This window comes from Rutidosis leptorrhynchoides, chromosome 4, assembly GCF_046630445.1.
Source record: "Rutidosis leptorrhynchoides isolate AG116_Rl617_1_P2 chromosome 4, CSIRO_AGI_Rlap_v1, whole genome shotgun sequence".
In the NCBI taxonomy this organism is placed as follows: Eukaryota; Viridiplantae; Streptophyta; class Magnoliopsida; order Asterales; family Asteraceae; genus Rutidosis; species Rutidosis leptorrhynchoides.
The window spans coordinates 490,743,968-490,765,087 of record NC_092336.1 but is presented as its reverse complement, the minus strand read 5'-3'; the positions used below and the strand labels follow the sequence as shown (position 1 = coordinate 490,765,087).

Genomic DNA, 21,120 nt, shown 5'->3' with positions numbered 1-21,120 from the left:
TATATGTATTGTGGCAAGTGTCATCCAATTGTGAGGGTTCACTTTTCATTGGCCACGGTTGAAGTGTGATAAGTAGTAAGTGTTATCCGTTAAGATTCACTTTTCGTCGGCTACTTATTGGTGTGTGGAATGCGTTTTCCGTTAGGGATCGCTTTTGTTTGGCCATGTGTGGGTAGAGGTAAGTGTGATCCGTAAGGATGCGCTTTTTGTCAGCCTCTTGTTGCGTAGTGGTAAGTGGTTAACGTTTGATCTACCGCTTTTCGTCGGCCACGTACGCGTAAGGATGTGGGGCAAGTGGTATCCAATCGTGAGGATTCACTTTTCGTCGGCTCCATTGTGTTGTTTATTGGCCATGTTATTGGTGTGTTGTTACTTTAGCGATGTACGTGATAAGGGTACGCTAAAGGGATTGCTAACTTGATACGAGGTATGGAACGTTAGCTTACTTATGTCATGCGGTCGAGGCATGAGTTTGTCCCGGTTTGGGGACGAAGCGAGACTTAGTACTCGGTTTGGTAGAATTGGTGAATCACGGAGGATGATTCTAAACAGAAAGGTAACTTTGTGTAAGGTCGCCTAAAGGATTTGTATGAAATCTTCGAATTTGGGGGAAATGTTGTGGACATCGAGTTTGGACGTATGTCGAAGGACCATGGATTTTGGTACTTGCTAATTTAAGTGACAAGGATCACGAGGACGTGATCGATTCTAAGTGGGGGAGAGTTGTAAGACCCAAATATTTATTGTACATAATGTATTTATGGTGTACGATGCGTATATGAAGTGTACGAAGCAAGTACGTGTTGCTTGCTCGAATGTCGAAGAAAACTGGACGTTGTTTGAGGTACAAGGTGTGTACGAATCTTTTCAACCCCAAATAAAGTTTGAGTTGATGTTTCAAAGCCTTACCATTGGAAAGGAAATCTTATTACGTTTCCAACGATATTTGGTTCATCGAAAACGGAGTTACGGTCGAAAAGTTATGGCCAAAACAAGTTGCTGAAACCTGTTTTGGGCTCGACCACAAATTCCAGTTGTTTGGAGCGGCGCTCCACCTTTTGGCGCGGCGCGCCGATTGCCCCTGAAGCATTTTTCAGCCTTTTTAAAAGGTTCAAATGAGGGGTACTTTGGTCTTTTCATTTAGGGTCGGTTTAGGGTCACCAAAACTGATCTAGAACTCCATTGGAGCTCATTTCTCACCAAACACTAAACACATTCAAGAATAAAGGGAAGATTTGAGGTTCAAGGGTTTTGATTCGAACTTAGGAGCAAGAGGAAAGGTTTCTCTCCTCGTTCTTGGCTACACGGGAGTACAAACGGTATGTATTAACTCTAAGATCCGTTTTTGGTTGATTCTTCATATGAATTGGAGTTTGATTTGTGTTATTTGTCTTGTAATTAGTTTAAAGAATCCCACTAGTCATGAACTTGAAGGTTTAAACTAGTGATGATGGAATTGGTTGTTTAAATTGAGATTAGGGTTTGTTAATGTGATTAGTTGATCAAAGAACCTAATTAGAGTGTTTAATTCATCTAAAGGAATTATGATTTAAGGGATTTGATGAAAGAACTCGTGAATTGGAAAGTTTGACTAGTTTAGGTCATAAAAATGGGTTTTTGAGTAAACAACCCTATAAATGGCGTTTAATGGCTAAAAGAGTTAAGATTAGCTATTTCGGGAACGCGGGAAGTGATTTCATAAGTTTTGGACTTGTGAGTATCGTTTTATGCTTAATAGGGTGTAAAACACACTTTAGGACCAAATGGGCGGGTCGTGTGTTTAAATGAGCGATCGAATGACCAAACCATGTTTAAATGATGTTGTTGAGGCATAATCACAAGTCATTTGTGATTATGAAGGTTTTCGAGCGAAAAATGGTTTTTGGTCAAAGTTGGTCAATAGGATGTTCTAGGAGAACATATGTATTGTTTAAGTCGAACAAGCATTGTGAGTAGCTTATTTGCATGTATACTTTGCGTAGGTGATTTGCGTGAAGTCGGTGGAAGAAGTTAAGATCGCGGGATACGTTCTTCAAGTATTTCAAGGTGAGTGGAATATTTATACGCTTATGTATATAATTTGGTTGCTTGTATGCGATGTGGTAAGTGACATCCGTTAGGATTCACTTTTCGTGGACCACGATTGAGATGGGAAAATATAGTGAGTGATATCCGTGTGGATAGCTCTTCGTTGGCTATATTCATTTTGTGTTTGTGGCGAGTGATAAACGTATGACCTATCACTCTTTGTCGGCCACGTGTGTATATATATATGGTGTTTGGAATGTGGTGAGTTATATCCGAAAGGAATGACTCTTTGTTGACCACGATTGGAGGTGAGCATGTGACGAGTGATTAATGTTCGACCTATCACTCTTCGTCGGTCACACGTGTGTGTTTGGGCTTGTAGCGAGTGATTAACGTTTGACCTATCACTCTTCGTCGGCTACATGTGTATGTTTAGATATGTGGTGAGTGATTAATGTTTGACCTATCACTCTTCGTCGGCCACATATGTGTGTTGGGGTAAGTGGTGAGTGTTATCCGTTTCGGGATCCGCTCTTCGTTGGCCACTTATCGGAGGATGGTAAGCGGTTTCGCTTTTCGTCGGCCATCCTTGTGATTGAGGTAAGTGTTAATGTTTCGGTTGCACTTTTCGTCGGCCTCATGGTGCGTAGTGGTGAGTAGTTAACGATTTTGACCTACTACTCTTCGTCGGCCACTTACGCGTGCGATGGGTGGTGAGTAGTTAACGATTTTGACCTACTACTCTTCGTCGGCCACCATCGAGTCGAATGTCGACATTGGGTATATTGGGACGTGTAATTTTATTAGCATTGTACGTATTTTGTATTTGGCGTATATTATTGTTGAAATCTCTATGCTAATGATGTTGACTTGTTGTACGTACGATTAATCGCTTATTCGTTATTGCGGTTTGCTAATGTTATTGTGTTGTTGTGTAGGTGTATGCAAGTAATTGGATTATGTATGTATGCGTATAAGTATTGCATTCACTAAGCATTAGCTTACCCTCTCGTTGTTTACATTTTTAGGTTCGAAGGCGGACGTGGCAAGGGTATGCTCGGGATTAGATGATTTTCCCATTTTGATGCTTGCTTGGATTACTTTTGGATTCGACCTAGGATTGGGTAGTTTATCCCCAACATCATGCTCGTAGTTTGTTGGAACTTAGACTCATTGGGTCGAAGTTGTATTTTGTATAAAAAGGGTATTTTGGGCATATGTGGGCCCCGCGATGTAAAACTCGTTTTAATTAATTAATCGTGTTAAGTTTTACTTATATTAACGTGTTGTAAAAAGCATTTCGTCTGAAAGTGTCGGGAACGAGTCTATCTTTTTCGCATTTAAAAAGCCCGGAGACAGGCTGTTTTGGCGCGGCGCGCCAGGTAGGGGGCGCGGCGCGCGGGGTCACTGTACAGCAAAATTTTTTTTTGTTTGTATTTTCACGGGGTTTGGTTGAGGGTTGGTTTGGGTTGTTACATTTCAAAATATACTTATAACTTATTGTTATTAATACAAAATGAGATATTAAAACATTCTTAGGTCATGTTAAATATGTATATATACATATATATACACAAACGTATAATTATCATATATTGTATAGTTCGTGATATCATCGGTCAAACTAGACGGTCAAACGTTGTGCAAAACTCTTTTCGAAAAACATAAGTCTCGACAATTTGGATTGCTTGTCATGTTGGTAAGGTTTAATTTATGTAAATATTAATCTTATAAATATAGAATGATCGAAAAAGTGCGGGTCATTACATGTAGTTCATTGTTAATATACTTAATGATATGTTTACTTATCATAGTATCATGTTAACTATATATATATCCATATATATGTCATCATATAGTTTTTACAAGTTTTAACGTTCGTGAATCACCGGTCAACTTGGGTGGTCAATTGTCTATATGAAACATATTTCAATTAATCAAGTCTTAACAAGTTTGATTGCTTAACATGTTGGAAATATTTAATCATGTAAATATCAATCTCAATTAATATATATAAACATGGAAAAGTTCGGGTCACTACAACAGACACCCTAATTGACGCGAATCCTAAAGATAGATTTATTGGGCCTAACAAACCCCATCCAAAGTACCGGATGCTTTAATACTTCGAAATTTATATCATATCCGAAGGGTGTCCCGGAATGATGGGGATATTCTTATATATATGCATCTTGTTAATGTCGGTTACCAGGTGTTCACCATATGAATGATTTTTATCTCTATGTATGGGATGTGTATTGAAATATGAAATCTTGTGGTCTATTATTATGATTTGATATATATAGGTTAAACCTATAACTCACCAACATTTTTGTTGACGTTTTAAGCATGTTTATTCTCAGGTGATTATTAAGAGCTTCCGCTGTCGCATACTTAAATAAGGACGAGATTTGGAGTCCATGCTTGTATGATATTGTGTAAAAACTGCATTCAAGAAACTTATTTTGTTGTAACATATTTGTATTGTAAACCATTATGTAATGGTCGTGTGTAAACAGAATATTTTAGATTATCATTATTTGATAATCTACGTAAAGCTTTTTAAATCTTTATTGATGAAATAAAGGTTATGGTTTGTTTTAAAATGAATGCAGTCTTTGAAAAACGTCTCATATAGAGGTCAAAACCTCGCAACGAAATCAATTAATATGGAACGTTTTTAATCAATAAGAACGGGACATTTCAATAGTCTTCGTTTTCAAGATGACTATTAAGTACTTGTCCACTAATCATATCATTGTATGAGTTAACAACCATAGCTGCCAAAGCCATATCTTCCTGAATAGATTCGATAGATCTCTACTTGATATTCTCAGTTTGAAACACAGGAGTCTGAGTCTGAGTCTGAGTCTGTTGAATCGGAGAAGTCTCAATCATCTTAATTGTAGAATTCTGAGCTAGTAATTTAGCATTAAAGTAGCCGGACTGAGACGATGGTGCAGACATTTGTGAAGCATTGGCTGTTATGTATGCTGTCTGTAGTGGAGCATGAGTACCAGAAGATGTCCCAATAGTGGATGCAATAGAAGCTACAGAACCAAGTCTCTTTCTCTTTGCTTCATCCTGAATGTCCTTCTCCATCAACTTCGAAGTAAAAGCTGTCAGTGTTAACGTACGACCAGATGAACTGTACCTGTTCTGAATCTTTTCTATCTCATGATCCCACTTTTCTGGAAGACCATCTTTCAACACCCTGACTGCCTTATCAGCAGGCACCTCAATCCCATAATCTGCCATCTCTGCAACCAATAACCGATATCTCTCCAAAGTTTGTCCTAGAGATTCTGATGGAAGAGCTGCAAACACCCTCCATTCATCCTTCAAAACCTTACCCTTAGTCGCAAGATAAGTAGCTGTACCCTCTGTAGCAGATTGAAGAGCCAACCAAATAGTATACGAGGTTTTGTTTCTGTTCTTAAATTGCTGAAAAATCTCCTTTGACAAAGCTTGGGTTAGCTGAGCATAACATCTACACTCAAGATTGTACTCTTCACGCTCTGTAGGACTAAACTGTGTAGTTTCTTTGGGTTCACCATCTGCACCGCATGGTCATACATACAGATTCTCAATACATTCCCAAAGTCTAGAATCGACACCGTTTAAGTAAATAACAAACCTAACTTTCCAGTCCAAGAAGTTTTTAAGATTGTCAAGTCTAGGTACATTATTTGATGAACCAGATTCACTTTCATTAAGTAATAGTTTTTGTAGTCCAGGTGCATTTACTAGCGCACTGTATTCATTTGTCACTTGTTCGTTTGTGTCAGACATTTTAACAGATTGAGTATTAAGTTAAATGTAGTTATAAGATTCTGTCTCAAAAGAGGATCGGCCGAAGGACAAGACAATCGGTCGGAGGTCTATGACAATCGGTCGGAGGTCTATGACTAACGGCCGATGGTGTTAACTTTGGAACTGAATCTTAGAAATAAGACCTTCGGTCGATGGAAGCTACTGTCGGTCAATGGTAGTGGACGATCGGTCGATGGTCAAGAGACGAACGGCCAATGGTAAAGATAAACGGTTCTATGATATGACAAACTGTCCTCCGGTTCAATATGAGACGATCGGTCGATTGTGTCTGACGAACGGTCGAGGGTCGGGACGAACGGACGATGGTCAAAGACGATCGGCCGAGGGTAGTTCTTACGAATACTGGGCAGGAAAAACTAGGGTTTTCGCTAAAAACTTCAATTTTGATCGATTTTGACGTTCTAAACACAAACCAAACCGTTAGAAACCTAAGAAACTCACCCAGTAACAAAAATAAACACAAAAACACAAGATTTAAACGTAAAAATATCAACTTTTAATCAAAAACCCGTTTTGACCAAAAACCCTAAAAACTCTAACGATGAATTCGACTCAAAAACGTTTAGATCAACAAGCCTATGCTCTGATACCACTTTGTAGACGATCTAGGACCTTAGATTAAATGTTATACCTAGAGTAGAGGCGAAAAACACTAAACTAGGATGAATCGAATACGTTGTTCACTTTGGGATCAATCTAACCAATGAAATATTGATAGAATCGACGCCTAGATGATTGTATTCGGTTGGTGTATGGTCCGGGACAATAGTAACAGCGAATAACGACGGCTAGAGGGTGTAGGGTGTGTAACCTAACAATGTAACCCAACACTCGTATTTATATATAGTTACAGCGACCATCGGCCGGTGGTCTCTGACCTACGGCCGATGGTGATAGTCCCTCGACCGATGGTCTCTACCATCGGTCGATGGTCTGAGCTGCCAACCAAACAGCTCGAACTATTTTACGTCATTGCTTAATCAATTCAAACACACAATATCAATGACAATGTTTATACACGACTGAAATGTAAACGATAATACAAATAGAACTTATTACATGATAGAAATCGGGATTATGCACCAACAGTTTTTTTTAATCCATACTTTTTTTAGACATTCATGACATAATTCCTAAGAAGTGGATAGGATATTCACTTACCCAAAAAGTACCCGTATAAGGTGCACAGAGCCCAACATTTTAGAAGGGCTCAATTTTTTTTAAATAAAAAACGCTTATATGTACATGTTTTATTAACATCTATTCAAATACTTATTTTGTTTTGAGTTAAACAATAATTGAGCTTAAATCATATTTTGTTGGACTAATTTAATTTAATACATTAAAGATACATGGAATAGGCATAATGACAATTGTTTAGTAGTATTACCTTATTTTATATATATATATATATATATATATATATATATATATATATATATATATATATATATATATATATATATATATATATGTATGTATTGAAAATTGAAAATTGAAAATTGAAAAATTTTAACGTTTACAAGGGTTCATTTTTAGGTCTTGCAAAATGAGACAGCCCTAGCTATACCTCTCATTAGCTTCCAAGTCTGAAGACATTGGGATCTCAACATCATAATCACTATGAGCTTCACATTGTGGTTCAATAAACCTAAAATTCAATTTAGGTTTAAACTGATTATTATGAAGAGCCGAGAGGTGGGAATTAACCTGCTTAAGACCTTCCAACGCATCATTTAGTCTATCCATATCCTTTTTCGCATAACCATGCAAAGATGATGTATGCACAGGAGAACAAGGGTTTGTATGTAATGCAAGAAACTCATAATCTTTAGCAATTTTATTACCAATGCGGTACCCTGCCTGAATCCATATCATCTTCTGAAAACGCAGACGCCATATGGGTAAAAACTATCTCTTCGTCATCGACATCCTTGTTCAAGATATTCACCATATATTCACCATGTGATCATTCAACGTTCAATTCACGATTCTCCACCACATGATCATCAACTAATCCAGTGGCGGAAGCAGGATTTTTTTTTCACTGGGGGCGAAAAAAAATTTAAAACGTAACAAATTTTTTTGAACAAAATATGGAGGTTTTGGGGGGAAAATGGTATTTTTTTTTATAGGAAAAAGTGAAGTTTTTAAGCAAAATATGGAGATTTTTTGACAAAATTTGAAGGTTTTGAGGCAAATTTTAAAAAAATTTTGGCAAAATTTGAAGGTTTTGGGGCGAAAATTGAGGTTTTTAGGCAAAATATGAAGATTTTTAAACAAAATTTGAAGGATTTGGAGCAAATTTTGAAGAATTTTGAGTAAAACTTGAAGGTTTTAGAGCAAAATATATAGGTCTTGCGGCAAAACGAAAAATCCAAAAAGAATTTCACTAAAATTTTAAAATCGATGGGCGGGCACCCCGCTCTGTCCCCAAGTAACTTCGCCCATGACTCATCATTATTAACACCAATGAACCCGATGAGAACATAAACAAATTTAAATTATAGATTGTACTCCGTATTGCATAAGGGGATGATTCTCACACACACTTTTTTGATCCTCACACACTAATTGAGTATTATTAGAAGAGTAAAAGGTTAAAATAGGTGTGTGGGGATCAAAAAAGTGTGTGTGAGAATCATCCCCATTGCATAAACTTCTCGGGTGAAGGCGATATTAAAAAATTGCTTATTTGAAAACGTAGGACAATCACAAAGACAAGTACAAAAATTTATCCTTACCAAAAAAAAAAAAAAAGTACAAAATTTATAATTTTAGCAACTCAATATTCCTATCCCCAACACATCCTTCTAATGACAACCCTTAGGGTTGTCTTTAAGAAAAAATTTATGCATTAATTTGTGATACATTTGTTGACTTAGTGGTGGTTATTTCTAGAGAATGAGTAGTTACATTGAATGTACAAACATAATTAACATGTCCAAATATCTTAATGACAACCCTTAGGGTTGTCATTAGAAAACTTCTAAAAACAAATAGTTACTATATTTGTCGGATCTACTTGTCGGCTATGACTTTATTTTTGGAAATAATAAATCTAACATATATTCTACCTCGTGTTAAATTAACTAAACTAAATAATTCAGTCAAAAATTCAAAACGCGTTGAAACTCAATAGTCAACACTTGGACTTTGTTTTAAGATCCTTCTAACCGCCATCGTAACTATTATTCGGCCGTCTTCAACTCGTAAACTTTTATGACATATATATCTCTCAGTTTCGCATACTATAATTCAATCCAAACAAATATAAGTAATAAATAATAAATAATCATCAATAATTAAAAACAAAGTAAAGTAATCGTTATGTCAATTCGTATTGACGAAAGTATAAAGATCCGAGACGTATGGTCCGAAAACCTGGAATCCGAATTCGAATTCATCAGATCAGTAATCGATCAGTATCCGTACATCTCTATGGATACTGAATTCCCCGGCGTCGTTTACCGGCAATCTTCTGATCCGGCGAAACCATACGTACATCGCCGGCCGTCAGATAACTACAAGCTACTAAAATCGAACGTCGACGTTTTAAACTTAATCCAACTCGGTCTCACACTCACCGATTCCGCCGGTAGCCTACCGTACGACGACGAGACTAACCAGTGTTTCATCTGGCAGTTCAATTTTAACGATTTTGACTTGGCGCGTGATCTGTACGCGCATGAATCGATTGAGTTATTGAAACGGCAAGGTATTGATTTTGATCGGAATCGGATTGAAGGTATTGACTCGGCCCGGTTCGCTGAGTTGATGATGTCATCGGGACTGGTGTGCAATGACTCAGTGAGTTGGGTGACGTTTCATAGCGCGTATGATTTCGGTTATTTGTTGAAGGTTCTCACGCGCCGGGAGCTTCCGTGTGAGTTACGCGAGTTTTTGGAAGCTTTGAACGTGTTTTTCGGTGATAAAGTGTATGATGTGAAGCATCTAATAAAGTTTTGCCGGGAAAAATTGTACGGTGGGTTAGACCGGGTGGCGAATATGTTAGAAGTGGACCGGGTATGTGGAAAGTGTCATCAAGCCGGTTCGGATAGTTTGTTGACGTGGCATGCATTTCAAAAGATGAGAAATGTATATTTTGTCAATGTTGGGCCGGAAAGTTATGCCGGTGTGTTGTATGGATTGGAAGTTTATTAGTCGATAAAGAAATTTACAAAAATTATTTGGTTCGTTTGGTACATTGGTCGCTAATTTTTAACTTAGTGTTTGGTTGTTTGTGTGACAATTAACATAAGATTATTAAAAACGATAACTTTGCATTGGAAATATGTAGCACATTAATATTTAAAACGGGTCATCTCTACTGGTCAGTCTGACGGTCGATATGATACAAAAAATTGTGTAAGAAAAAAATGTGTAACTGATGATTAAACCATAACAAATACGTTATTGCATACCCTCTAATTATATTAGGCTATGTTGCGAACCTATTTCCCAACCATTAGGCTATATTGGAGGGACAACATCATCATATTTAGTAGGAAAAATAATAATACGGAGTACAAAATTTCATTTCAATATACAGAATAAAATAAATGGAAAACAAAGTAATACTTCAATTGCAATTTGCAAGATTTTAGCTCTACTGGGCCAAGCAATGATTTTTAGCTTATTTTTGGGCTTTCCTATACTTCTTTATTTTTGAAAAAAAAATGATAACATTAATAATAGATCCGAAGATCAACTCGTACAATCGATACTATAAAGTCCAAAACGAGCTCTAGTTAATACTAAACAGGCCTAATCAAACGGCTCAACAACATGGTGAGAAATCGCGTTTTACAAGGAAACAAAATCAACTAAAGCTAAAACAACAGGAATCTAAAATACTTGTTATACTACACGTAGACAATTTAAAATAAGAACGCAAACCAACAGTGACGATCGGGAGAACGTCGAACGCCACCACAACACACAAAGAACACAGCAAACAGCGACGCCCCAACCGTCTGAATAAGAGTCTAATCCGCAAAAAGCCGCTACCACCCTCGGATCTGAACCAGATCTCCAGCAGGGAGATCGTCGCCTGGACCAAACCCGAAAGTGTCCCCGAGCAGGAAGAAACTCGCACCCGAACTCACGGTTAACACTACCTAACAGCACGACAGAGCCCAAACCACCACCGCCCCCTGAAACTCCTCTGAAGCCACCCCCAACCACCAAAATCCGAGCACTAACGGTGGCCTCCACCAACAGGGTAGTGGACCACTGCATAACACCACCGAAAAATCTTCGGGTCTCACCGATGACCACCACCAACGGGGTGGTGGACCGCCAAGCATCACCGAACACCGCCAGATCCACCATACAACGAGGACGCCAAGGAAGAGACACGCAAGGGAACAAACATCACCACACCTAAAGCGGCCGGCGGCCACCACCTAAAGGGTGGTCGCCGGCCAACCGCCATCGGAGATGAAATCGGCCAGAGCATCAACGCCGGCGAAGAGCAGAAAAAAGGAGGCAGAAAAGGACCAAGCAACCATAGCCACAACTACCACGAGAACGGTGGTAGAAGGTGGCTATAGTCGCCGGAAGCCATCACCGGCCTCCACAAAGGGACGCCGCCCACCGGAGAAAAAAGGCAGGAAGGAGCAGGCAAAAACCCCCCACCCAACCGCGAAAACGGCGACCAAAATGGACGGCATCTGCCGGAACCACCTACCAAAAGAAAAACGAGAGAAAAGAGAAGAAAACGCTGAGCCACCGTCGAGATGACGGTGGCCGGAACTCACCTCAACACCTGAGATGCAAAACGGCGTAAATTGTGAAGAAGAAATCGAAGGATGAAGGTTGTGGTTTAAATTTGCAGAATAAAATGGGTTTTTTCTAGATCTGGAGGATGAAAAACTGTAGAGAAAAAGTCAGAGAGATGGAAAAAATTCGGCTTTGGCTTTCCTATACTTAACTCGAATAGTAGTGGGCTCTTTATGAGATGAGTTCATGTCATACGTTGTGCAATGCTGGAGGTAAAATAATCATGTTTGCATCGAAACCAATATTACTACATAAATTTATGTGCCTTTCTCATCTAACAACGAGACCAAAATAGGCTATACTAATAGTATAATATTTTACATAAACAAGAACTAAATCAAATGCTACTTTAGATGGGCATAACTCATTTAATATGAAGGATTATAAAGCATATTTCCATCAAAGGCTAGAAAAACACTCTTGAGTGCAATAGAGGGAGTTTATTTGATACACCGGAGTTTCTCTTCGATTCAATTACCGTGATAACTCTAGCCGAGATGCTGATCTCGGAAGGTGGTTATGCTTGTTTGCCGACCGATGTGGCGAGGTCGGTCGATGGCGAGGGGAAAAGCCTACACGAAAAGTGTAGGTAAAACTAGGGATGAGATTGGTACGGATACAGAATCGAATCGTACCGAAATCGAAATTGTCCAAAATCAAGAACCGAATACCTAATCGAATTAATAAAATAGTACCGGTTCGGTACCAGTATCAGTACCGGTATTTTTGGTATAGTACCGAATGGTACCAAATTTACATAACATTTGAGTAGTTAAAGCACACATGTATATTAGGATTGCTTTTTTTAAACTGTACACACTGTGAGAAGTTGTTGTAACATCCTAATTTTTATAAGGTATATTTATTTATTTAATTAAGTGTTGACTTCACTTTGGCTAGTTGAGAACCCATTTCTGTAAATACCTTATGAGGAAAAGGGTAAGAGGGTAATTTTACCCATGTAAGTGTCTAGAGCAGTCTATACACCCTATCATTTCTTCATTTGTGCAGAATTTTTTGAGAAAAAGTGTGTGAGTTGGTAGGTGGCGATTTAAGGAGGAAGAAGCTCAAATCCTTGAATCTCCTTCATGCAACCTAATTTTAGTATGTTGTTAATCATCTAGATATATACTAGTACAGTTGGAAGACTTGTTTTCATACCTTCTTCATCTTCTTAGTGTAATTTGGGGTTCTCTAACCCTAACTTAAGGTATGAACATTTATCTTTTAAATTCGAATTTTTATGAGTCTAGGTGATGTATTGTTGATGGAATTAAGGTTTTAATTTCTTTGGAAACCCTAATTCGAAATTAGGGTTAGGGTTCTTAAAATTGGGGTTTTGTTAAAAATGATCTAGTTGATAAATGGTGGGTATGACTTGGTTAATTTTAAGTCAAAACCAGCCCTTTGTTAATTATGAAATTTGTTGATAAATTTATAAATTTGTGTTTTGAGTGTGAGAAAGGAAGACTCAAGTGTAAGACTTGTGTTCTTACCTAAGTGTAAAGGTGTCAAAATGGGCTTTATGGGTCATGTAAGTTTAGAGGTAATCTTAAGATGATTTGGAAAGACTTATGGTTTATAAGTCTTGATAATTAGTAAAAAGATGTTAAAATGGGTTTATGAATTAAAATGGTTAATCTTTGAGTAGTTGGTCTTATTTGACCAAATGTGAATAAATTTTGATTTATGTGTTACTAGGTAACTTGTGCTTGAAAGATTGATAGTGACCATTTGGAAGTATCTTTGAATATTTGCTTGCTTGGAAATCGAGGTGAGTACAATGTGTGTTTACTTGTTAATAAGATTTGTATTGGTATGCGATTGTTTGTATTGTGGTTGGTATAAGGTGCTCGGTTCACGTTGGGAACGCATCGGGCGGGATCTTGGTTCACGTTGGGAACGCATCAGGATCCAGAGGATTCTCGGTTCACGTTGAGAACGCATCGGGAACCATATGTGATGTAAGACCCGAAACTAAATTGTACATAATGTAAATTTTCCCTTTAATAATAAAAAGCTGCTGACTTTGGTGACTGAAGAAAAGCGCGGCGCGCGTTTGCCTGCGCGGCGCGCAGATGCTAGACAACACATCTCGTTTTTCCCTTATTTTAAAGGAGGGCATTATGGAATTTTCACATGAGGCCGGATTTATGGCTACCAAAAAGGCTGATGGGGCTCATTAACCCCATTCACCAACCTTATCATCTTCCTCTTCAATTAGAGAGAAAGTAGATTTGTGAAGCTTTCCAAGTGGGTCTTGAAAGATCGAGTTCAATCTTGCGTGTATCCACCTCCTAGCATCTCTTTAAGTGTTGTGGTAAGTTTCTAACCTGAGCTTTGTGAATTAATTGTGTTTAGTGTTCATAATTGAGACTTATTACAAGTATTTAAACCCTAGATTGTACAAGATTGGGGGTTTATGGGTTGGTTGAAAGTGTAAGAAACCCAATAATGGTGATTTTGAGTTGGTTGATGAAATTACTAGCATTATGAACTAATATTGGCTAAAGTTCACTAATGAACTTGATTAACTAGCGATTTGGGGTATGAGACTTACAAGTTTAGTGTTTGACCCATTGTTAGGTCAAAATGGGTTTTTGGGTTAAAAATACACTAGCATGAACTTAAAGACCAAATGAGGTACACTTGGGTGGATTAGGGCCACGGTCACTAGCTTTAGTGATTATTGATGGTTTAAGCCTAAGGGTGGCGTTGTGAGTGCAAATGGTGAACATTTGAACTATGTGTCTATTTGGACGGGTCGAAAGCTCTATTGAGATGTGTGTTGATTTATGTTAATGAAATAGGTAAATTGCATTGACGGTTGAAGAGCTCATTTTGCTTACTTTCACTCTTCAGTTAAAAGGTGAGTGGAATAATTAGATATGTGTATATAGTTTATTTGCTTGCGGGCTTGTGGTTAGTGTTATCCGTGCGTGTGGATTCACTATAGTGTTATCCGTGCGTGTGGATTCACTACTCTTTTGTGCGATGGAGATCACATATGCGTGAAGGGTGGTTCGGTAAGTGCGGACGTCCACCTAGGGGTTATTGTACACTAACGGTCATTGTGCGAGTACAACGGTCATTGTGCGAGTACCGTTCCCTTGTGTGTGTGATATGGTTAACCATGGTTAAATGTTATCATATTTAGCATATTGTATGGTATTGGTTACATATTATTGGTTATGCTATCGTGTGGGATATTGGAGACTTTTAGCCGTACACTTGAGATAGTATGCTAATTATTTAGCTAGCGAGTATGCATATTTGTGTAAGTGATTGCAAGTAAGTAGATTATATATGTATATGTATAATTATTGCATTCACTAAGCGTTTTGCTTACCCTCTCGTTGTTTACTCTTTTTAGGTTCCAGTGTGGATAAATGCAAGGGGGTACTTTTGGAATAGAGATGTCCCTATTATGATACGTTAGAGGACGCTTTTGGATTTCGACCTAGGTTTGGGTAGTTTAACCCCAAACACTATGCTCGTCTTTTGTTTGGCAGTTAAACTCTTTGGGTCGAAATCATTGTTGGGCATGTACGGGTCATTGTACCCTTTTGTGAACTCGTTTTCTTGAGATGTACAATTTGTGGTGGTTGTTTAAACGATTCTAAAATTTAAGTGTTTGTGTTTGAGAAAATGAGCTTTGTACATGTAAAAACCGGACAAGGGCTGTTGTGCACAAAAGCGCGCTGCGCAAACCCTTGCGCGCCGCGCAAGTGGTCAAGCTCAGGTATCTGGTATCGAGTACAAGTTCTGGTTTCGTTTCACGCTTTAGCGCACGCTGCGCATATGGTCTGGCCAGAATGTACTTGTAGTTTTAAAAAAAAAAAAGTAAGCGTGTTTTTCTCGTAAATGTTTTCGGTCGTTTCATGTGATTGCATATAGTATGATTTGATTGGTTGTGGTATGTGAATAATTGTCTATACTTGTTAATAAAGTTGATATTTGTGTGAAATTGTCTATGTTGATTGGTATGAGGGCTCGGTTCATGTTGGGAACGCATAGGGCGGGAACTTGGTTCACGTTGGGAACGCATCAGGATCCAGAGGGTTCTCGGTTCTTGTTGGGAACGCATCGGGAACCATATGTGATTTTGAAATTGTATGACTTGATTGTTTTGTGATATGCAGATAATTGACTATCTTTATGGATGTTATTAACTCGTATGCACATATTGTATTCACTAAGCATTTTCGCTTACTCCGTTGTTGTTTAACTTTTTTTATAGGTTTTGGATTGAGCAAGAATGGATATGAAAGATGATTAGTCGAGTTATGCCTATAATACTTTTATGATGTGGTCAAGCTTGATTTGATGTAGATGAGACTTGTTTGTGCTTATGCTAGATGCCTTTGGTAGGTGCTTTGGGTGGGATAGTGATATCCCAAGAATCATGCTTTGATCTTTTGGTTGTCGTTTTGTCATATTGGTCGAAATTGCCACCTGATGTTGTAGCGGGTCGGTCTAATATCAAGTATTATAATTATGATATAAACCTGTTAAAATTTATATACATTTGAAATGAGATATGATTTGGTTGAGCCACTGGTGTCGAAATGGGTTGGAAATCGAAATGGGTCAAGGTGCAAAAATGTGGCCATATTCATTGTTTGATCACAACAGGATCCCATAGTGGGATCTGGAATCCCATAATGGGATCTGAAGGGGAAAAAAAATTTCGTTTTTCGAAAATGAGTCAAGGTTTTTTCAGTTGTAGCATTGAACTATGGTTGATGATATTTAATAGCAGACTACAATGTAGAATACAATGTTCTTGGAGATTTGAAGTGTTTATTACAGAGTAGTTCAGTAGCTGTTTAGATGTATAAAGGAAAGGCTAGAGATCACGATAGCTGTATCCATATATATTTTATATATAGAAGTTAACGAATAGATGTATTAAGCTCTGTAAGAAGAGCTAATATGAATTACTTTTTTGGTTGTAATACACTTGTATTATATATATATATATATATATATATATATATATATTGTAAATTATAATAAAGTGTTTGTAATATATGTTGGATCACAGTACTCCGTATTAGTTTATGTGGTTAAAACAGTACTCCTTTTTAGACGTGGATATATAACTAGTTATCGAACCCTCGTTTCGGGCCGGAGGTTCGATATTCAATGTATTTTATTGTGTTTAGTTTGTAAAATTATTTCGTGGCTAACGATCATGTGGTTAAAGCTCAACTCGAGTCGAACTAAAAGGTATAACCCGTCAAAGATTTAAATATTATTTTTATATCTTCGCGTTTCGCTATGAAATTGTCGACTTTTAAAAATTTAACGCAAAATCAACGTGTATGAAAAGTACCTCAAATCTTTATCGTTTTTTAAAAAGCGTCTGTTTTGCCTATAGTTAGTGACATTGTGTTCCTAAAATTATTTTGAGTTTAACGATTTTGTTGGAAAAATTTAACTCGTTGCGAGCGAGAAGATATTACCCGTTGAATATTTGGGTGGAGTTTAGTTAAGATTTTTTATGAAAATGGTTATTTGACACTTTAACCCCTGTTTGGAGGCTGGTTTTAATTTTTGAACAAAGGTTGGGGGCTTTACTATTCATCGTTTTTGTCTAATAGTTAATATGGTAATATTATGTAGTACTCCGTATTAATTTATGTGGTAAAACTCACTTCTAAGTTTTGATTGAATATTGTGCTATGTTTTGATAAGAAGAAGCTAAGAATTTGAATGTGTTTAGTTTTATAGTTTGGTATTTGAAATCGGTTTTTCCGTACCGAATCGGTATCGATGCCGAATTTACCGAAATCCAATTTTTTAAAAACTAAACCGATACCGATACCGAATACTATCGGTACTGTATTTCGGTACCGGTATCGGTCCGGTACCAGTACGGTTTCGGATTTTCGCTAATTTTGCTCATCCCTAGATAAAACTCTCGAGGGGAGTGAAAGAGTTAGGAGGTCTGATGTGGTAGCGTGGGGGTACGTGATAGTACTATATTTTACTACGAAATACGTTACAAATTACACAAGTTTTAATTATTTATTTACAAATGGGATATACCTAAACCTTGCTACAACACTATAGGCAGTGTACCTAATCGTAGAGTAGTATAGTTTTTAGTAAGTCCGGTTCGTTCCACAGGGAGCGGGCTTATTGCACACTATATTTTTAAACAACTATATTTGTACAAAATATATATAATTATATATAATAATATATAAAAGGGGGTTTACCGTTTAATGACCGGTTTGTCGATTTATATTTTAAGCGAAGCGTATAGTAAATGACGATATTTAAATAACAATATAAAATAAATAACAATAATTAAAATGACAATAAATAAAAGTACGAGGAAAAATGAAATAAAATATATTATACTTATTTAAACTTCCGTAATCATGATGTTTGACGTGTTGATTTTAGTTTTATGCCCATGGGTTAATTGTCCTTTGTCCTGGATTATTTAATATGTCCGTCTGGTTTTTGTCCATAACAGTCCATCGGTCATAAATATAAAGTGCGAGTGTCCTCATCAAATTATTATTATACCCGAAGTTAAATATTCCAACTAATTGGGGATTCGAATTGTAACAAGGTTTTAATACTTTGTTTAATGAATACACCAGGTTATCGACTGCGTGTAAACCAAGGTTTTACTACTTTGTTAACAATTACACCAATTACCCTTGAATGTAATTTCACCCCTGTTTTAATTATTCTAGTGGCTATTAATCCATTCCCGTGTCCGGTTAAATGAACGATTATTCGTACATATAAATACCCCGCCCATCGTGTCCGATCGAGTGTATATGGTAATTTATAGGGACGCCCAATTGTAGATCTTTATATTAACATTAACAAACTATCATTTAGTTAAACAAATATAAAGCCCATTAATAGCCCATAGTCTAATTTCCACAAGTGTCGTTCTTTTGTCCAAACCCCAATTATGGTACGAAGCCCAATTGCCCAATTTTAGTAATTAGCCCAACATCATGATTACTTCGTTTTAAATAAGCATAATAATAACTTAAGTACGAGACATTAATTTAAAAAGGAGAACATAGCTTACATTGATTATTTATCGCGTAGTGTTACACGGACAGAGCTCCGACTTTAAAAACCCGTAAAAATAACTTTTACATAACCCAAACTAATCTAATATAACACTAATCTATACTATATATACATATATATATTTATTTATATTATACTAGGGAGTATTATTATTATTATGTTTTTTTATATATATATTTTACATGCAGAACTCGAGAGCTTTTATAGCCAGAACTGAAATTCACTGCTCCGCGAGTCGCGGCCATTTTGGCCTTCCAGCTCCGCAAGTCGCGGAGGTTCCAAAACCAGCCCACAAGTTCAAGATCCAAGGCTGCCGACGGTTTTTATTTAAATATATATAATATATAAATAATTTTTATAATTATTTATATATTATATTATATTTATATACATAGTAGACTCGTAATTTTTTTTTTCCGTTGCGTCGAGCGTTGAGAGTTGGTTCATGTACCGGTTCCGGATTTTCGAACGTCCTTGCGTACGCTGAGATATTTTGTACTTTGCGTTTCGTAACTTGTACTCTTGTCATTTTTAGACGTTCCTTATCAATAAATTGAACCTTTTTAATTGTATCTTGTACTTTTGAGCTTTTTGGACCTTTGCATCTTCAATTCGTTGTTTTCGCCTTTTGTCTTCGCACTTATTTAATATAAATGAATATTACATGAAAATGGAACAATTGCAACTGAAATCTTTACATATCGGAGGGATATTGATACTAAATATATGTTCATTTGGAGCACTATCAAATATCCCCACACTTGAACGTTGCTTGTCCTCAAGCAATACAGTCTTGAAATAAAACACACTAGAATCACTTCTTTATTCTTCACACTTTGTACATCAGTGATTTTGATACGGCGGTATAAACAATGATAGTAGCATTTGTGGTTTACAGTCCCACATGACTATGAAAATTTAGATCTGTTAGGAAATTTGATCTTTATGAAAACATTTGATCTTTTGAAAATTCATGCTAGATTTTACCCTAGACAGGTTTTCCGGAATAACCCTTCACCGGTGTTTGCAAAATATTTTTGTGGGTTGGTGGGTTTCAGATTTGAAAATTTTAGCTCAAAACTTATGGTTTTGTGTCACCCACTTGCTAACGTTGTATTAGGAAAGCAACACGTCCAGTTTACTTGTCCCGTATATTACCTTTCGGTAAACTACCGTCCGGTTGTAAAGGAAAGCGATGAACAAGCAACTGTTAAGGCAATGTCCCGTGACATGCTTTTGATTATGGTCTTTAACGTGTCGGATGCAATACTATCCTTTGTAGGAGCAATAGTAAAGATCACCCTATAGTTTTTCGGTCTTGGCAAAAGGTCCTGTCTTCGACCAAGCTATGCAACCACCGTTCTTACGGTTGACACCCGATTTGGTTCAGGTGACCTAATGAATTCCAGGTGAATTCCTAGGATTTTACGTTCAATGGTAATGAACGCATTAAAAATGGGTTTTCAGAAAACAAATCGGTTTGTAATTTTGATCAAAATATTTTCTCGTTTCAAGCTCGAGTTTAGATATCATTGAATTCCATGAGTTTAAATTCTCAATCTTTAAGGTCAATCTCAAGGATTGAGTAATATCAGTCTTAAAAGCTGATTTTTAATCTTTAAGGAGATTATCCTTTCTGGGGATCTGATTCATTAGTCTTATCAAGCTAATTTGCACGGTGCCCCCCCATTGTACGAGATAAATCCTTCTCATGGTTAGGATAAATCTGACCACTTGGCGACCCTGTTTGATGCTGAGGTCCGTGGATTTCCTGCTGATTTTAGAGATGACTTTTCTAGATTTTTCGTCAACCTACAGCTGGTCTGGACGACAACTTCCTGACCTAAATCAAGAAGCGCGTGTCTTTTTCGGAAGACTTTACTTCCTTTTAATGATGGAATTGATTCATCGTGTAGATCCATCTTTTCTTTTCTTTCATCGGGTAAAATAGTTAATTTAGTCCAAAACAAAAGCACCTGCAATAAACCTTACAGAAACATGTGATAGATAGTTTTTAATTGAATAACTTGGCACATTCTCCCCACACTTAGTTTCTTTCTTTGCCTTTTTATTCTCCTTTATTCCATTTTAAATGAATTCAATCGTTTTAGGGTGTTTCTCAATTTATGTCCTTTCCGAGGTAACGATAATTTCGGTATTAACACCTAGTTTTCACCGTTCATAAATATATATAAACATGATTTTAAATTCATTTAGTTTAAAAATTTTCAAATTTTCATAAAATTTAGAAAATAAGCCAAGTATAAACCTGAGAGAATTTATAACCCTTCCCCACACTTGAGATCATGCAATGCCCTCATTTGCATGAAATCAGACTCTAATTATAAATTCATGAGGGTGATTAGTGTAGAAAAGTGATTGAAAATACTCAGTTTGTAATTA

At 37.0% G+C, this 21,120-nt stretch overlaps 1 protein-coding gene and 1 long non-coding RNA gene across 5 annotated transcripts; both read left to right on the top strand.

Moving 5' to 3' along the window:
* Window positions 1-9,124: 9,124 nt before the first annotated feature.
* LOC139844663 (probable CCR4-associated factor 1 homolog 11) lies at window positions 9,125-10,286 on the top strand. The gene has a single exon (XM_071834892.1). It carries the CDS (start codon window positions 9,193-9,195, stop codon window positions 10,024-10,026), a length of 834 nt encoding a protein of 277 aa, XP_071690993.1. The 5' UTR covers window positions 9,125-9,192; the 3' UTR covers window positions 10,027-10,286.
* Window positions 10,287-12,666: 2,380 nt separating this feature from the next.
* On the top strand, window positions 12,667-16,148 carry LOC139844662 (uncharacterized). 4 transcript variants are annotated; one of them, XR_011758054.1, is made up of 5 exons: window positions 12,667-12,856; window positions 13,348-13,610; window positions 13,689-13,966; window positions 14,457-14,515; window positions 15,020-16,148. It is a non-coding gene; the product is annotated as an uncharacterized lncRNA (long non-coding RNA). The 4 variants fall into 4 exon arrangements; XR_011758055.1 differs by having other exon boundaries at window positions 13,348-13,966; window positions 15,020-15,192; window positions 15,887-16,148; XR_011758053.1 differs by having other exon boundaries at window positions 13,348-13,966; window positions 15,887-16,148.
* The last annotated feature ends 4,972 nt before the right edge of the window (window positions 16,149-21,120 follow it).

Coding starts and splice junctions, on each gene's coding strand:
- LOC139844663 (XM_071834892.1), top strand. CDS start 9,193: ATGTCAATTCGTATTGACGAAAGTATAAAGATCCGAGACGTATGGTCC.